The sequence below is a fragment of the Culex pipiens genome, chromosome 3 (genome assembly GCF_016801865.2).
Source record: "Culex pipiens pallens isolate TS chromosome 3, TS_CPP_V2, whole genome shotgun sequence".
NCBI lineage: Eukaryota > Metazoa > Arthropoda > Insecta > Diptera > Culicidae > Culex > Culex pipiens.
The window spans coordinates 822,046-840,684 of record NC_068939.1 but is presented as its reverse complement, the minus strand read 5'-3'; the positions used below and the strand labels follow the sequence as shown (position 1 = coordinate 840,684).

The 18,639-nt window shown below is 39.6% G+C and overlaps 3 protein-coding genes across 4 annotated transcripts in view; 2 read left to right on the top strand and 1 right to left on the bottom strand.

The window, feature by feature from the left end:
- The window catches only part of LOC120427606 (zinc finger MIZ domain-containing protein 2-like), a 71,089-nt gene extending 64,164 nt beyond the window's left edge, over positions 1 to 6,925 (top strand). For both annotated transcript variants that reach the window (XM_052711207.1, XM_052711208.1), the window contains 8 exons: positions 33 to 960; positions 1,023 to 1,369; positions 1,428 to 1,640; positions 1,708 to 1,850; positions 1,913 to 2,326; positions 2,390 to 2,585; positions 2,644 to 3,171; positions 3,234 to 6,925. In XM_052711207.1, the coding sequence (XP_052567167.1) occupies positions 33 to 960; positions 1,023 to 1,369; positions 1,428 to 1,640; positions 1,708 to 1,850; positions 1,913 to 2,326; positions 2,390 to 2,585; positions 2,644 to 3,171; positions 3,234 to 3,371 (2,907 nt within the window). In that variant the 3' untranslated portion in view covers positions 3,372 to 6,925. The remainder of the gene's footprint in view (positions 1 to 32; positions 961 to 1,022; positions 1,370 to 1,427; positions 1,641 to 1,707; positions 1,851 to 1,912; positions 2,327 to 2,389; positions 2,586 to 2,643; positions 3,172 to 3,233) is intronic.
- The window catches only part of LOC120428629 (uncharacterized), a 95,982-nt gene that overhangs the window by 75,851 nt on the left and 1,492 nt on the right, over positions 1 to 18,639 (bottom strand). The gene's annotated exons all lie outside the window — the stretch shown is intronic.
- Positions 7,253 to 17,792, top strand: LOC120427605 (serine protease nudel). Its single transcript, XM_039592482.2, has 14 exons — positions 7,253 to 7,473; positions 7,967 to 8,098; positions 8,157 to 9,920; positions 10,129 to 11,225; positions 11,292 to 11,625; positions 11,684 to 13,025; positions 13,083 to 13,252; positions 13,313 to 13,426; positions 15,465 to 15,639; positions 15,703 to 16,317; positions 16,376 to 16,548; positions 16,606 to 17,059; positions 17,124 to 17,339; positions 17,405 to 17,792. Exons 1-14 carry the CDS (start codon positions 7,446 to 7,448, stop codon positions 17,775 to 17,777), a joined length of 6,987 nt encoding a protein of 2,328 aa, XP_039448416.2. The 5' UTR covers positions 7,253 to 7,445; the 3' UTR covers positions 17,778 to 17,792.

Below are 18,639 nucleotides of genomic sequence, written 5' to 3'. Positions count from 1 at the left end.
AAAAATAACCGCAATCATTTTTTTCGTTGCAGATGAACAACATGGCGATGCACTCGCAGTCATCATGGAACCAAATGAACGGCATGAACCAAATGGGTGGTGGAATGAATCAAATGAGTGGCGGTGGTGGTGGTGGAGGAGGAGGAGGAGGAGTAGCAGGAGGAATGAACCAGATGGGTTCCGGGATGAGCCATATGAGCCAAATGGGAGCAGGAAACGGCGGTGCAGGAAATGGAGGAGTCGGCGTGGGAACGACAACCGGTGCGCCTGGTAACATGGGGTCCATGACCGGCATGCAGATGAATCAGATGGGTTCGATGAACGGAATGGGCAGCTACGGAAGGCATCACCAACAGATGAATCCAATGGCCCAAATGATGAACATGGGCATGGGTATGGGAGGTCAAATGGTACCGGGTGGTGGCATGAATGGAATGAACCAGATGAACGCCGGTATGAACCCGCTTAATCAAATGAATCAAATGTCGCCGATGTCTAAAATGCAAGGAATGGCCAACGGATACCCTCCGCATCCACGGCGGATGGCGCCATATCCAAACCCACAAATGCAGATGGCTCAAAAGCGATCGATGTATGGAATGGGGCAGCAAGGAATGCCCGGAGCTGGTTCGCAATTCCCACCTCTCCAAGCTTCGGGAGTTCCGCTACCCATGCAAGCCAACACAGGCTACGGCAGGCATGGACCAATGCCTATGAACTACAGGGGTGGACCTCCAATGATCCAGCGGCAACAGACGCCCCCCTACGCAGCAGCTGGTGGCCACAGTCAACAGTATTACAACACGGGCTACCAAAATATGCAAGGCTACCAGCCGGACATCCGGATGAACTACCAGCATAGTCCTGTGCCAGGAAATCCCACACCTCCACTCACACCCGCCTCTTCCATGACACCTTACATCAGTCCAAATCCGGATCTGAAGCCAAACCTACCACACAGTAAGTAGAAACGCAATTTACCTCAAGTCATTTCCTATAATCACAACCCTCAACTTTCACAGAAGACGAAGAACTGCGACTGACCTTCCCCGTGAGGGACGGCATCCTGTTGCCACCGTTTCGACTAGAACATAACCTCGCCGTCAGCAATCACGTGTTCCAGCTCAAGTCTACCGTGTACAATACTCTAATGTGTCGACCCGATCTGGAACTACAACTTAAATGTTTCCATCACGAGGACCGACAGATGAACACTAACTGGCCAGCCAGCGTGCAAGTCTCGGCCAACTCTACGCCACTCGAGATTGACCGGGGTGACAACAAGAACACTCACCGGCCACTCTACCTGAAGCAAGTTTGTCAGCCAGGACGGAATACGATTCAAATCACCGTTAGCACATGTTGTTGTGTAAGTAACACCCAGCTCATTGCATTCCCCAAAGGTTCTAATCCTTGCTCTTCTTCAGTCACACCTCTTCGTACTTCAACTGGTGCATCGGCCGTCGGTCAACCACGTACTTCATACGCTTCTGAAGCGAAACCTTCTGTCGGCCGAACAAGCAGTAGCCAAAATCAAACGAAACTTTGCAGTCGGGCACACAACGAGTCCCAACCAGCCACTGGGGGGAAATGGACCTGGAGTCGACAAGGATTCGCTCGAAACGGCTACCTCTACCAAAGTATGTTTTGAATTTGTAAAATTCAACTTCCCTTTGTAACGCTTGAACTCCTAAAAAATTCTTGCAGGTCTCTCTCAAGTGTACCATCACCTCCAAGCGAATAGCACTTCCAGCGCGAGGTCACGACTGCAAGCACATCCAATGCTTCGACCTCGAGGCGTACCTGGCACTCAACTGTGAACGTGGCAACTGGCGATGCCCTGTGTGCAAGTAAGCTTTCCATTGCGGATATCGGTCTTTACCCCCCTAACACACAACATTTTCTTTTCCAGTAAACCCGCCCTCACTGAAGGTCTTGAAATCGATCAGTACATGTGGGCGATCCTAAACACGCTAAACTCTTCCAACACCCCCAACGGCATGGACACGGAAGAGGTTGTGATTGATTCACAGGCCAACTGGCGAGCAATAAAACCGGCTGGGGGAAGTGGCAATAGCAGCATACCTAGCGGCAGCACGACTGCTCCCGGTAGAAACACTCCGGGCAACGATGGCAGTGGCCGAGCAAGTTCAACCCCGGGACTGCCAAACATCAAACCCGACCCCGATGGAGACAGCAAGCAGTTCAGCAAAGTCATGTCTCCGGGGTCGACTTCGTTACCTACGTGGGACAACATGAACGCCATGAGTCCTTACATGAGCCCAGATATGAGCTCAATTGCCAGTGGAAGCATGATGGGATCAAAGTAAGTTCACTTTTGAAGGCCCAATCAAAGAAAAAAAATTACGATGTATTATTTCTTTCATAGCTATAACCAACGAACGCAGTTTGATTCGTTCGGAAATCCTATCAAACAAGAGCCAGGATCTACTGCACCTGGCGGAGGTAGTACGAATGGGCCTGGAACTCCAGGTGACTTTGGAAACAATCCTCTAGCACACCTCAGTGACTCTGTCAATTCGCTGGATCCATTGAACGCGATGGAGAAATCCCTAAATGACCAGGTAAATTAGATAAACCTCACGATCACCGTACTGTAAACTAATGCTTACTTGTCTTCAGATGCCCCACACACCTCACACTCCACATACGCCCGGTGGAGGAAACTCTTCCGGTCATCCAATGACCCCTGGTGGACCGCCAAGCGTACCACCAGCCAACGATAGCAACTCAAGTCAATCTGGAAATGGAAACAGCATCAACAACAGTAGCAGTAGTGCATGTTCTCCATCGAAAATCGACTCTGTCGGCAACAACAACAATCAAAACAGCCATAGTAATCCGGGAGCAAACAGTCTGATGCATTCCCCCCAACATCAGCAAGCCATGGGCATGGGTAACAACCCAGCGGCGAACATCATGAACTCACCCCAGAGTCTCATGAATTCACCACAAAACATGATGAACTCTCCTCAGAGTATGATCAACTCAACCAACAATCTCCAACAAAACCTGATGAACACGATGAACTCGATGATGCAAAATCAACAGCAAAATGGTCTCGTTGGATTGACGGACGTAGATCTGCCCGCCGATCTTAACTTTGATCCTGCTGCGGTCATTGAGGGTGAAGGCGGTAACGATTTAAATGTAAGTAACCCAACTATCAAATCTATCCTCAAAGGTTCTAATGATATCTTTCCCTCCGACAGCTCCTTCCTGACAACGTGGTCGATCCGATGGAGCTTCTGTCTTACCTAGACCCACCACCCGACTTGAACACACCTCCTTCCAGTGGATCTAGCAACAATGCCAACAGTGACGACATACTGGCCGCACTGTTTGACTAGAGGGGTTCAATCTACTACAGAAGTTATGCAAGCTAAAATGTGATGGGTTTTTGTTTTCGTTTGTCATTTTCAGATATACATACACCGAAAATTGTCAAAATTGTTTGTATAGGCATTGTTTTTCTATTTATGTAAAGAACGGATTGGTTCGATTTGGGAAGAAAAAACGAACATTTTAAGCAAAATGTATGAAATGTGATTTCGAATGTGGCGCTAATCTAATTTAAAAAAAAAACAATATAAAGAGAACGGTTACAAATTTATACAAAACCAATTCAAAAAGTGGACCTAGCAAGTGATAGCCAAAAAAGGTTTTTGTATCCCCTGTTTCGCCACAAGAGATGAAACACGTAACGCGTAAGTTTTAATTAAATATTTATTTTCCACAAAATAGGTTTAGACATTTGTAAAAAGAAAATTATTTATTTTGTACAAAACAAGATGGAAAATGTTAAGTGTATAATTTGTCCTTTGTTTCTGGGGGATTACGGATCGACTCTGTTTTATAGAGATGAAAATGATCTTACATACATTATTTAACTAAAATGCAAAAATAAGAGAATTGTTTAAGTGAAATGTTAAACTTGCTGATATTAAATTTTAATCAAAAATGTACAAAAGAAGTAAGAAACTATTAAATATAAATTTAAAATATTGCACATAAAAACAACTAACTAAATTTAAACTAAGTCAAACACTTGCATTAGAACAAACACAGATGTCTGCTTTGCAGATGCGTGAAAACATTTTGTTTCATTTTGTCTCCAATCAATATTGCTCTCAAATCAACTTGGCTGAACAGATATGTGTATTACCAAATCAACGTGATCAGATCAATAAGCTAGTTAATCCTGTAAAAGTGTTACAATCAACACAATTACCCGAAATGAATGGCTCTGAAAATTATTTGTCGTAGGCATTTGAGAGCTAAAACATGCAAAGAAAAATATTTTTAAAAAATGACCCTCCCCAAATGCATAACAAAACAGCTGACACTTTAAATACAATGTAAAAAATCGAAACAGCACACACATCTTGTGGATACGGTTGCATTATTATTTTTGCTCTCTTAAATGTTTGTAGAGAAATAAAATTAATCAACCTGAGCAACTCTCTACCAAAACCGGAAATGGATTTTATTTGTATTTTTTTATTTGGCTCAAACTTTGTGGGGCCTTCCCTATGACCAAAGAAGCTATTTTGTGTCATTGGTTCACCCATACAAGTCTCCATACTATTTTGGCAACTGTCCATACAAAAATGGTACGTAAATATATACAGTTAAACCTCGCATAGTGCACAGGCGTTACGTTTTTTATTTCTTCGATAACTCTAAAATGACACAATATTCTTGCTATCTTTTAGAAGCTAATTGTAGATTGGAACAAGACGAACAAATTGCTTCAAAAAGATTGCAAAAAATGTATGGCATGTTTGAGAAATGGACGAAATACAAAGCGTAACGGCTGCGCTTTATGCGAGGTAAACAGCTATTACTTTTGAGTGAATTTTCTGATCAATTTGGTTTCTTCGGCAAGGTTGTAGGTATTGTTGAGGAATATTAAGAAAACAATAGGCCGATTTTTTTGTTAACATTTTTTTCATAAAAACTCAGTTTCCCAAAATACAAATTTATTTTCGAGATTTTTTGATATGTTTTAGGGGACAAAAACCCGCAAATTTTAAGCTATAGAGCAGTATGTTCAAAAAATCTGCCGCCTTCTTTTTCTTTAAGCCGACAATAGACAATAGACAATAGAAAATTTTCGAAAAACTGCAAATATTTAGTTAAAATCAAACTTTCGGTGGCAATATCTTGAAAACGGTACCCTTTATCAAAAAATCTGTAAAGTACTTTTCGATTGCAAATTTAATTTTACATAAAAAGTTGAGGTAATTTTTTTTGCATAAAATTTAGTTTTTTTCCAAAAACACATTTTTTTCAAAAATTCAAAACTTGGCGGCAGATTTTTTAAACATACTTCTCTATAGCTGGAAAAATGCGGGTTTTTGTCCCCTAAAACATATCAAAAAATCTCGAAAATCAAAAAATACATATTTTGGGAATTTGAGTTTTTGTTAAAAAAAAGTTAATAATAAAATCGACAACTTTTTTTCCGTGTACATATTTTTTTCTTAATAGTCCTTACCAATACCTACAACTTTGCCAAAAATTGATCAGAAAATTCACTCAAAAGTAACAGCTGTTTATATATTAACGTACCATTTTTGTATGGACAGTTGCCAAAATAGTATGGAGACTTGCATGGGTGAACCAACGACACAAAATAGCTTCTTTGGTCATAGGAAAGGCCTCCACAAAGTTTGAGCCAAATCATAAAATAGTCGAAATCGGCCGATTTCGTAGAGAATTGCTCAACCTGTATTTTGAAAACATAACACAATCTGGATCAAATATTAACTTAAAAATTGCGTAAAGCAGTAAAAGATCTAGTAATCGTTCGGAGAGAAAACTAACAAATAAACGGCTTCAACGTAGTGACCTATGATTTCACTGTAAAAATATAAGTACACAGCACATGAATCGGTCAATCAAGATGGCGATGAAACAAGGCCAGTATTTTTATACATTTAAAAAACAATAGAATCATAGCCAGCTTTTGTTCCTTTAATCATGATTCACTTTCTCATTTTGCTTCCTGATTTTTTGCAGGAAGAAGGCTAATTTTATTATTTTTACAGTCTATGCCATTCAGTTTCCAACACATTTTTTTTGCTGTTCTCTATATATCAGATGTCATTAAAATGAAACAAGAAGTAAATCCTCGAAATTATGGGAAACAGTTTTTGGTTCCTCTCGCGAATAAAAGTTCCAAGCATAACGAGATAGTTATTTAGTTTAGCAAAGGTCAGACATCAATCCACAACATCAACGGTTATGACCGTTCCTCAAATATAATCATTTTTTTGGTTAAATTTTGACAACTCAGCAATACTTGGTAATACCATAAATGAATACAAATACTATTATTTCGAAATGAAACCACTACAATCTTGCAAAATCCAAAATCAATCAAAGTAATAATGGTTTGGGTTCAATCGTCAACAAGAAAATTACAAAATACACAACAACGCGTAAAATGGAATTTTATACAAAATCATCAGATAAACATAATCCAGATAACTTAAAATCGAACTCAAACAAACACAATGCAAACAAAAATCCAAACCCAAACGCAAAATATAGACATTAACAAATGCGGCAATGATTTTACCTTGTGTAGAAATGACAAACACACTTTTAAATAATTTGGATAAAACAAAACTTTTAAATAAATGGCAAAGAGATATACAAACAATCAAGCAAAACATAAAACTTAAGCACATAAATGTCAAAATTCTTCCGAACGCAAGACAACATTTTGAAAACATAAACTTGTTTCGCATTATTTATTGAATTTTTCCTCCTATTTATTTCTTCCCGCGACAAACAATAAAAACTACAATTATCAATTTTGGTTGGTACTACCGTATAATACTTGCGATAAGCAAAGCAAGTTGACAAGGTTCACATGTATTATTTTGTAAATAGTTGTAAAATGCAGCGAAACAGAGCGCAAAATTGAGTTAAACTGAATAAAAAGTAATTGAAAATATTATCTTTAAATAAATTATATTTAAGACAGCAAACTATGAAAAAACAAATTTTGAAAATAAAGAAAGCAAAATGGTTTAAAAAATATAAAAAAATAATATGAAAAAAATACCGCCTAGTTATTTTGACCATCCCAAAGCCAAATTTTATTTAGTGTCAGGTACTTCTCAAAGTTCAAATCATTGACATAAACATAAACAGATTAATAACTTTTTTTTCGTCACTCTTCGTTGTTTTTGCAGGAAGCAAACGCAAACTAAAACATCGCGGCTCGAGCTTGGCTCAGCTAAAAGTTAAGCTCAACGAGCCCAGGTTGGAACGAGCTTCTTCAGTTCTGTCGTGGTTGCGTTTTGAAATGGTCGAAAAAGTGTGAGCCAGAAGAGGCGAGTGAGGGCATAAGACTGAGTGGTTGAAGATAGTGTTGGATTTAAAATTTGGGATTTAAAATTTGGTGAAAGATGGATAAACCACAGAAAAGTAAAAAAGGTATGAAGCAAATTATCTTCAAAACAGTTCAAAAAGTGAATCGATACAAATTATAAACTGTTACGATTTTTTTTAAAGAAAAACGTTTTTACGGACTAATTTCGTCGTTCAAAACAATTTACAGTCATATGCAAAACAGTTTAACATAATCAATCGGTTTTTGTGACATCCACCGCAGTTTCTAGCCTTATTCATAAATTTTAAATTTAACTTCAATACCGAATTTGGAATGTGAAAAGCTTGGAGAGGCAAAACAATGTCACCTTTAGCTTAAAGTGCCAACAGCTGTACAAAAATGTGCTTCCGCATAGTGTTTGTTTAATTCACGTTTGTAAAGTTAAAATTTGAGCCCCCTTAAAACTGCTGACAAGCAAGTGCAATTTCAATGTTCCAAAACTAGGTCAACCTAAACTTGAGTGTGTATCGAAAACAAGCCACCCCGTTTGAACTTAAGTAGTGGAAAACTTACTTTCTGCTTCTTCATTTTCCACAGTTGATTCACTTCGATGTCGCAAGAAAATAATGTTGAAGCGGTTAAGTCTTCTCGGCTTGGTACTGGTAACGGTCGGCGCGCTGTTCTGGATTGCTGGCCTGTTAAGTGTTTATCTAACGAATACCTTTTCAGGTAAGCAAATTAGTTCTCCGAATTACTATGGTATGCTAAGAATTACTTATACTTCCAGCACCCAAACCAGTTTCTTTGGAAGGAAATTCGTTTATTTTCACATATCGCAGTGAAATTCATTCTACCTCATCCAACAGTATCTCCGATGTTGTGCTAGAACCTATTCGGAATCTGCTGAGTAGTGTTTTTAACTTGTTGGGAATACAAGCGGAGCACAACAACAGAAACAAAAGAGACATCGAACAAGATAATCGAATATCACTAGTTGATCACAACCAACTCGATAAAGAAGAGGATCAATCAAACGAACATGGTTTTGTTGCTGTATCTCCCGAAGTGGTTACTCAACCGAAACGTACCTTACGAATTTTGTATGCTCCTTTAGAAAATGAACAAACTCAACACAATGATATTATTCGATCATTGAAACGGCGAAAACGACGGTCCTTACGCGATAAACGTTACGCTTCAGCTATCAAAGAGTTAGAAAATGAGTACAGCCGATGCAAAAAGGAAATTCCGAAAGAAAGAGACTGTGAGAAAATTTATGAAAAGTTGAAAAAGCTCTCCGAAGGCATCAACAAGAATTTCATTGCTATGAGCAATCTGATTCATGACTTTCAAGATAAGCAATCTGCTGATCTGGCAAAGGAACTGAGTGACAGCTTTCCAAAGAAAGATCACAAGAAATACAAGGAAGATCAAAATTCAGATGAAAACGGTGAGAGAAAAACTATGAAAAAAGATAAACCGGATGTAGCGCAACCGTCCAATTGGCCAACAGTTCATGCAATGCCATCAAATATGCAGCTAGTCACTGAAACTATGGGCACTACCACAAGTCTTCCGTCATCTCAGCAAAAAGGTAATAGCACACTTCAAGTAAACAACGCAACGCTCCGTGCCGATGTACAAACATTGGATGATTTAATCCAATCTATTAAATCAACCTTCATGAATGATTCTAAACAGTCGGAACATTTCAATCCAGCTTACCACAATCCGGTAACAGTTGATTGCGTCAAAAATCTAGATCAACTGCTTGAAACGTTAGAAGAGTTCAAAACCGGGAACGTCACAAATAAGAATTGTACAAAAACCAATCATTCATCGACACCTGCTCCCGGTGATTTTAGATTTGCCAAGCCAAGCCATTCAACAAATTCACCGTATAAAGCAGAAGACCATCGACCGCATGTCGACGAATGCATTCAAACGTTGGACGACTTGATGGATACCGCTCTATTCAAAAAGTCTCGTAAATGCAGTCCCAAAGCACCATCCAGTCCGCAGAGAAACATCCCGGATACGACCATCGATACTCTACATAGCCAATTTGGGCAACCCGCGCACCCGATTCACGAGGAGCTGGGCGATCACTCGACGGAACCACAGGACATTCATGACTTCATTATGGCACGTTCCCGCAACCGTTATCAATATAATCACGATTATGTGGATCATAGATTTCCAACCACGATTGAAGCACCGGACAGTCGCACAACAAAGCAGATGGCCACGTTAGGAGCGAGTGGACCATTTCTGGAACTTTGCAATCAATTCCGCAACCAACCCAGCCAGCAAGGGCCCCTCAAGACGGTTTCAAGCAATCATCACAACTTCCAGGCTCAACAGTTTGGTCCAGGTGGATTTGGGCAACCGAATATACCCATAACTGGTGAAACGCTGAAGGCATCTTCGCACGTGTCTTTCAATTCGGCTTACGGAGGGTTTGTTCCCAATCACTTTTGCTTTTACCAAATGCCTCAGCAATACGGAGCTGTGAGACCAGGGTACGGTGGAGTTCAAACTAATCCTGGCGGTAAGTTTGCATGATGTATTTCTGCCACTTTTAACTAACAAATGTTCGTCCCCCTCTTAAAAGGACAACTCAAAAAATATCCACCTTATCTAGTGAATGATCCTAATATTGATGGTCTCATTGAGCCACGTTCTCACGAGAAAGGTTGGTGCTTAACACGAAATTTCGGAATTTTACTCACTAAGGCCTTTTTTCCATTCACCTACAGGCATAATCAACGTTCCAGTCAACATCCACAATATCCCGGGCCAACGGTCTGCTGGAGAAATACCACCTGGTTCCCAGCTGATTTGTAACATTGTACCAGCAAAGGCGACTACTGAAAGTTACCAGTCACGAGCGATCAGTCAGCCAACTCCAAACGATGACGGCATTGAGCCGAGAATTACGAGCGGAAATGTTTCAGCGGGAACCGAACCGACACCACATCAAGACTCGCTACGAGCTCACGGAAACCGACGACGCCACTGTGTACGTGGCTGGATTCCCTGCGCAAATGGACAACAGTGCATCCGGAACACAGAGTGGTGTGACTCAAAAACCGACTGTCTGGATGGAAGTGATGAGAGTCATTGCTCTTGTCTGTCGCGCATTTCGGAGAAACGACTTTGCGACGGTTATGCCGATTGCCCTCTCGGGGAGGATGAAATGGGATGCTTTGGATGTGACAAATTTTCCTTCTCGTGCTTCAGCAACGCTGCGGAACATGATGCTGCGCACAAGTCCGGGGCGATGTGTTTCACAGCTATTGAAAAGTGCGACGGGTTTGACAACTGCCTGAACAGAAAAGACGAGCACGATTGTACCATGCTGGTGAAGGATTTAGGTAGTCCGTTGGCTTTTGCAGTCGGACACAGCCACGGTATTTTGCACCGAAATCATAAAGGAAAATGGTATCCCGTTTGCCACAATCCCACCGTGTTAGCTCGGGATGCATGCGAGTCTGAAATTGGCCCACTCGATCACGATCCACAAATAACCCAACGCCAAGGTCATCTGGCGGGGCCATTCATCCAACCGAGTTTGCAAAGTCCGCACGTGTTCCATCCCGAGTTTCTTGAAACGTGCAATGGGTTCTTCACCTACGTAGTTTGTCCACAGCCCAAGTGTGGCACCACCAAGTTGAACGAGTTCCCTAGTGCACGCATCAAGATCCGCAACAAACGTGCCAACGCTGATGAAGTCGTGGAAAGTACCCGAATTGTGGGTGGGTCATACTCCGAACCCTCCGCGTTCCCATTCATCGTGGCCATTTTCCGAGACGGTAGATTCCACTGCGGCGGTAGCATCTTCAATGAACATTGGGTAAAGATCGCACCAAGATCAAGACTGTAACTGTAATTCTTTATTTAACTTTATCCCCCCTCGTAGATAATATCAGCGGCACATTGCTGCGACAACTACCACAAGCATTACTACGAACTTCGAGCTGGAATGCTCCGGAAGCACAGCTACGCCGCTCACGTGCAAGTGTCGCTGGTAACGCATGTGATCGTTCATCAGGGTTACAGCGCTGAGAAGATGATCAACGACATCAGTCTAATGCGCTCAGATCGTCCGTTCGGCTTTAACCGATGGGTTCGGCCTATCTGCCTACCGGACAGACATCGAACAACCAACGATCGCGACTGGAAGTGGGGACCAAAACCGGGAACACTTTGCACGGCCATTGGATGGGGAGCAGTCAGAGAACATGGAGGGGCACGTAAGCGATGTTTAACGATTCTGGATTACATTTAGTCTGATAAACTGTTTTTTTTTAGCTGACCACCTCAAGCAAGTAACGGTTCCAATTTTAAGCTATTGCAAACACAAGTCAGATCGAGAAGGACTAGAAATTTGCGCTGCAGAGGAAGACGGCGGCCAGGATGCTTGTCAGGGTGACTCTGGTGGACCGTTCGTGTGTGTAAGCATTACGAATCCACACGAATGGTACTTGGCCGGTGTAGTGAGCCACGGAGAAGGATGTGCAAGAGCAAACGAACCGGGTGTCTACACAAGAGTGTCACTGTACATCGAATGGATTCACCAAAAAGTTCATGAACCTCCCCCACACATGACTGCCCGTCTTACATGTCCCGGATTCCACTGTACTTGGGGTTCTCCAGTTTGCCTGCCAGTCGAAAAAAGATGCAACGGAGTTGTAAATTGCCTGGGTGGAGAAGATGAGCTTCACTGCCCGTTAGACCAAATGACTGGTATTTTTTTGAACCGTACTACTACGGAAAGTGCAGCAAATGCTACAACTTCTGTCCCAACCACATCGAAAAGTTCAACCACAAAACCTGCAACAGCAAGGGCAGAAGAACCAGTGGCACAATTGTCAGCGATTGCATCAAGCGACATTATTGTTTCACCAGTTGATGATAGTACACCAAAGTCGGAGGTCAATGAACAGACCACAACTTACAAATCGACACTTACAAACACCACCAGTCGCAGTGTTACGACGGTACAACAAACGACTTTATCGACCACTACCGGCAAAAGTGCCACGTCTGTCAATCACACAACTGTAAGTGATACATCGATACATACATCAACCATTCGTACAAGAGAAGCTACAGAAGCAGTAATAGGAGTTGCTAAAAATCTATCAACGACAGAATCTACCAGTACAACTGCTTCAACTACAGCTGCAGACACAACTCCAGTTACCGAACCTGTGTGGATTCAGGTGAACAAAACATTGACAAATTTACATCCTCATGTGCCGTCAAGCCGCCTGACCAACGAGAACACAACTGAAGAGTCGGTACAATCACCGATGGATGAACAAGATCAAGAACAGTTCACCACGGAAGCAACTCTCGAAACGACGATTCAACCTCTTCAAGAAATCACTGAAACGTCCACCCAATTAGAAGCTCAACCCATTGAACCCATCCATCACGGCCACGATCTAGAACAGAGTGAAACCCAAATCCGAGAATCGACTGGAATCGCACAACTACATCCATTTTTCGGACAGCTGGTGGACATGCACGAGGCCAGGCATCGACGCTTGAATCAGTTCCGGCTGTCGGCAAACAATTTGCACACGTCTTTGAAAAACTATTCAAACCTCAACGAAACATATCGTTACAAGCGGTTCAGTTGTAAAAAGTAAGTAAAGAGTTTCGCTCTATTAGGTGGTTTTCAACGAAATAAATTGTGTTGTAGCATTCATCAAACCATTAATTTGGCCCATTACTGTGATCGAGTCATCGACTGTGAGGACGGAACAGATGAGATGAATTGTACATGCCGAGACTATTTGCAGAACAAGTACAACTTTTTGATCTGTGACGGAAAGACGGACTGTCTAGATCAAACCGATGAAAAAGATTGCTGTAAGTTGTGCTTTTTCTCGAGATTATTGCAAGTGTAACTTAACAAACTTACCATTGCAGTTTCTTGCCTAGCCGGACAATATTCGTGTAGAATGAGTAAAATGTGCATCGATGAGAGGCAGTATTGCGACGATAGCCCACACTGCCCTCTCCACGAAGATGAACTGGATTGTCGTAAGTCGATAAATCATACTTAATGCCGTAAAACGGGTGTACCCCATTTGGCATAATGGGTTTTCCAGAAGGATATTTGGCATAATGGACGTTTGGCATAATTAGTCCAAGACATCAGGGACATTTGGCATAATTATTACAAGCTTTTTGTTTATTTTGCTAAATTAGTAGTTCTAATTTTGAAAAATTAAAATTTAGTGTTTTTTTTTCTCTTCTAATAATATTAGTTCTAGAGAATATGCTTATTTTTCGAAAAATCGAATTTCTCTGTATTTTCCCGTATTAGATGTAAATTTTCCCCTTTTTTTAATCTTTCACAAAAAAATACTCTTAAAATTTTCGACAATTGAGCTTTTTCAATGCAAATTTCCCATCTTTTATTCGAAATTTCACTTGAAGAAGGGAAAATCTTTCAAAAGATTTACATTTTCCCTTTTTTCAAATTCAATCTTAAAAAAGGGATGTAGATTTTTTAAATTACTTTTTAAATTTTTGCAATTAAGTTTTTAATTTAATTTCCCTGCTTTTTGAAGAAAGATAAATTTCTTTAAGGTGTACTCTTGAAACATTTCTCTTCAATTCTGCACATTTTTCCTCTGTTGATTTTTAAAAATTGAAATATTTATGTATTTTTATTAAGAAGGGTGAATTGTATAAAATACACTTAAATGCAAATAGATTTAAAAAAAAGTAAGGAAAATACATTAAAAAAATGCAAATGCAACATTAAAATAATGGCAAAATGTGCTAAATTTTGAATAAAAGAAGGGAGAATTTCATAAATGAACTCAATTTGTCAAATATAAAAAAAAAATGCAAAAAATAGAATAAAAGTTTTTTGGGAGATTTTTCTTTCTTTAAGTTTTTGTATAAAAAAAAAATTGCTTTAAAAACTTAATTTTCATCACATTTTGCAAAATATTTAAAGAATGACAAAAACTTACATCACTTTATTAGGTTGAGTTTTAAATATAAAAGGAAAACCGCATAAAAATAGCGGCAAAATATCTAAAAAGGAGAAAAATGTACAAAATTTAGATTTTTTTCTTTTTAAATGTAAATATTGAATAAATGTAGGATAATTGCATTAAAAAGCTTTACCGTAAACTGGCGCGACACGGGTGACTGCAGTTTCTAAAGCACTTAAAAGCTTGAAATTTGGAAACCAAATCGCTATTTTTGTTGCTATGGATATAGCCAAATATAAATATCTAACAAGGCTAAAACAGCTGTCCCTGTTCGCAACAGATATTCGTATTGAGAAATATTAAAAAAAAAGGTTTACAATACTTCTGTTGGGAAACAATAACAGAGGTACTTGATGTTTTGAAAAATAATCATCATCTCTTAAAGTGAAATTATCTGTTAAAAAAAGAAAAAAAGTATAAATTATTATTCTTAAAAAAAATAAACAGAACAAAAACAGCAATTATTATGCCAAGCGTCCATAATACCAAACGTCCCTGATGGTTTTTGAACAAGTTATGCTAAATGTCCATTATGCCAAATTGGGTACACCCCAAATTAAATATGTATGGAATGCTATGGAATCATACTGACCTTGGTAGAGAAGTGTTCAAAGTACTTCAAGAAGAATAATGCATTTTCGGATTCTTTGGACAGTTTTCCATCAGGAGAAAGTAAAATAAGTTTGCAAATAATAAATATTATGTGCTTTTGAAATATGATTAAAAATAATTTTCAAATTGATAGCCATTTTCAGTAGAACAAATTTCATATAAAATTAGAAAACTTTTGATTCGTGCTTCGATTTCAGTGAAAAATGCAATGTGAATCGACAATTTTATAAATAAAACTAGTTTTAACGAATTTCATGCAAAATTGTGACTTTTTAACAATTTTACCTAAAATTTATATGTGTTTTAAAAAAACTTAGTTTACTAAATAAAAACATTGTTTTTTTTTTTTTTCTTAAACATTATATTACCAACCTTAGCGATGGTAAATGAGACGTAGAAATAAAATTAAATAAAATTAAAATTGTAAGAAGGTTTATTCAATAAAAAAATATTTTCAGTTGCACTGACCAACGGCCGCCGAGTTATTTTCGATGCGAACGGACTTTCAATGTTTAACCATGAAGGATTTGTTACGAAAAATACAAAAGGCGTATGGAATGTGATGTGTGGAATAGAGATCACGAACAAAACAGCCGAAGCAGTTGGGAAGATTTGTTCAATACTTGGATTTGCGTAAGTTGATGCAATATTCGTTTTAAACAATATAACTGATTTAAAATTTTAACATTCTTTTAGCGGATACTTAAACTACTCCAACGTAATACTGGGTGACACCGAGACTGATTTATCATTCGATACGAATTCTCTTCTGATCAAGTCTTACCAAAACGTGTCCTCGGAGCCAAACTGCAAGGCACTGCGAATCGTTTGCGTTCCGTACATCAACGCTACCGAGCACGAAATTAGCCACTTTGAAAATCAGCACAAAGAGCTTCCAGTACAGATCAACATTCATCCAAAGAATCCCATCGAAAATCCGCATTTACATCCGCATATTACGTTCCATGAAAATGCACACATTGAGATTATCGAGAATTTCGGAGATGATTATGACTGGCCGTGGAACGCGGACATTTATTTTGAAGGATTGTTCCTGTGCAGCGCCGTTGTGATCGACGTCAATTGGATTATCGTGGACAGTTCGTGCATGAGATTAATCAATCTGAAGCACGACTATATCTCAGTGGTAGTCGGAGGAGCCAAATCGTACTTGAAAATAGCTGGACCGTACGAACAAGTTTCGCGTGTAGATTGCTACCATTTCTTGCCTGAAGCAAAAGTGGTAATGCTACATTTGGAGAGGAAGCTAAATTTCACTCGCCATGTACTTCCAACGTTCATCCCTGAAAAGTAGAAAAAATCAGCATAGTGTTCTTTTTTCCATTTCTCTAAAATAACTTTTTTGCAGAAATCACAACATCGAAGACAATCAGTGTCTAGCCGTTGGCCAAGATAAGCTAGGTAGGACTCGAACTCTCAGAGTGCATCTCAACATGACCGACTGTACCCCAGAAAAGCATATTTGTTATCAGCGTGATCCTCAGCGTGACTACTACCATGCAGAGCACTGCTATTCTGAAGGTAAACATTATTAAAAATCTAAATTGTCTACCACATTACCATATGTTACAATTTCAGCTGCAACCCGTTCCGGTGTAATCGTTTGCAAAACTAAACTTTCCGGTTGGTATCCGGTCGGCTTCTACCAGAACAAACACGGCCTTTGTGGATTCAACGACGTTGTTAAAATAATTTCACTAAAAGAGTTTTTCGATGACATACAGCACGTGTTGGGCCATCAAAAGTGTGACTATGAATTCAATTCACCTCCGTGCGCGGGAACACGTTGTCGGTATGGAAAGTGCATCGAAAAGGCGATGCTCTGCGATGGAAAGCTAGACTGCAACGACGGTTCTGATGAACTGCCGGAATTGTGCGCTAACCACAACTCAACTATCGCCGCGTGCCGTCCGGCTGAGTTCCGGTGCAACACCGGACAATGTGTGGCCAAGAATCGATTCTGCGACGGACATAACGACTGTGGAGACTTGTCTGATGAACCGCACGAGTGTTCGTGTTACACGTACTTGAAGTAACTATTTGTTTTAAAATTTCACTATAATTACAAGCTAACCATTTTTATTATTTATTTATAGAATAACCGATCCATCGAAAATCTGCGATGGTTTCCGCAATTGCTGGGACAAATCGGACGAGAACCCTCGGCTGTGCAAGTGTACCACAAACAGCTTCCGATGTGGCGAGAGTGGCACCTGCGTTCCATTTGATTTCGTTTGTGACGGCGAGATCGATTGTCCCAGCAGTGAGGATGAAAAATTCTGCTACGCATTGCAACAGAATCCAACTGAAACGTAAGAACAAAAAAAATCTAATTTTCAACCAATGCTTAAATTTCTCATTTTACCTTTCTAAACAGAAATTACGGTGAAGTGATGAAGCAAAGCTTTGGTATCTGGCACTCCAAGTGCTTCCCGAAGGACGTCAGGTACGACGACCAGACAATAAAGGAGATTTGTGACAGCATCGGGTACCACCGCATCGCAAAGGTTTACGGACGCAAGATGCTGCACGAATCCCGACTACGAACGGCCAACAGTACTGACAATCCGGTAGACCGGCTGCGCAAGGCGGCCACCAAGGCCGTAGTGCTGAATAAATTCTCCAAGGTGCTGATCAACGAGAAGCAGTCCTACTTCATGAAGCCGAGCCGACCGATGTTCAAGCTGGTTAACTGGGACGAGCATGATGAACAGAATTGTGATCGACTGGAAATTAATTGTGGAGAATGATTATGGCGATTTTACAGGATGAAATTAAACAATTTTTGCTGTAAATCCAGTGTAAAATTATGTTATGTCCGAAAATAATTATTTATTTAACAACCAAAAGATTAGACATTTATAAACTCATCTATGTTGCATACAGTATGTCAAATATTTGTACGAAAACTTTTTTGGTGTAAAAGTACATAAAAACGACTAAAGTATCAACTTTTATACGTTAATCAACGCGGCAGAATGTCCTCTTCAAAATCCTATCGTTGAGTTCGTAAAAAAACGTATTCTTAAAAAATACAAAAATTGTTTATTGAAAAAAAAATTGAGGTCAATTAATTGTCCGTACCCCTAATAAAACTAATCGATTTGAGTGATTTTTTTAAGTAAGTATTGATGCCTTGTCAAATACAAGTACTTCAAGTACTTTAGTTTCTGAAAGTTTTTAACTTCTGGTAACTTTTTTTAGTAAGTTTATATAAAAAGTGGTTATAATTTACTTTTTTTAAGTTAAACTTATCAAAGCATTTATTTTTGAACATAGATTTCAAAAAAAAATGTTGTTTTATGTTATAAGAGCCTCTATTGAACAAATTTCAAAAAAAATACAATGTTTATATATATTATTTATTATACAAAAAAAATCGATTTCGGAACAAAACCATAAAACAATCCGGATTGTCCCAGAACCAGTTTGACCCCTCGGGGGGGAATTTTCTGGATATCAGATAGAGGACAAAAAAACCCCACCGTTTGCCATTTGAAGCATCCAAATTTGTCCCCTACAGCCCGATTACGAGTCACTAGTCAGAGATTTGTAATTTTCACTTTTTGTGCTGTGAATTGCTGTTCCTGAGTTTGTTTTGCTTGGGAAATG

Bases quoted from the DNA above. Each gene is read 5' to 3' on its own strand.
- LOC120427605 (XM_039592482.2), top strand. From the start codon at position 7,446: ATGGATAAACCACAGAAAAGTAAAAAAG. The intron at 7,474-7,966 runs GTATGAAGCAAA...CATTTTCCACAG, and splicing joins ACCACAGAAAAGTAAAAAAG to TTGATTCACTTCGATGTCGC. The intron at 13,026-13,082 runs GTAAGTAAAGAG...ATTGTGTTGTAG, and splicing joins AAGCGGTTCAGTTGTAAAAA to CATTCATCAAACCATTAATT.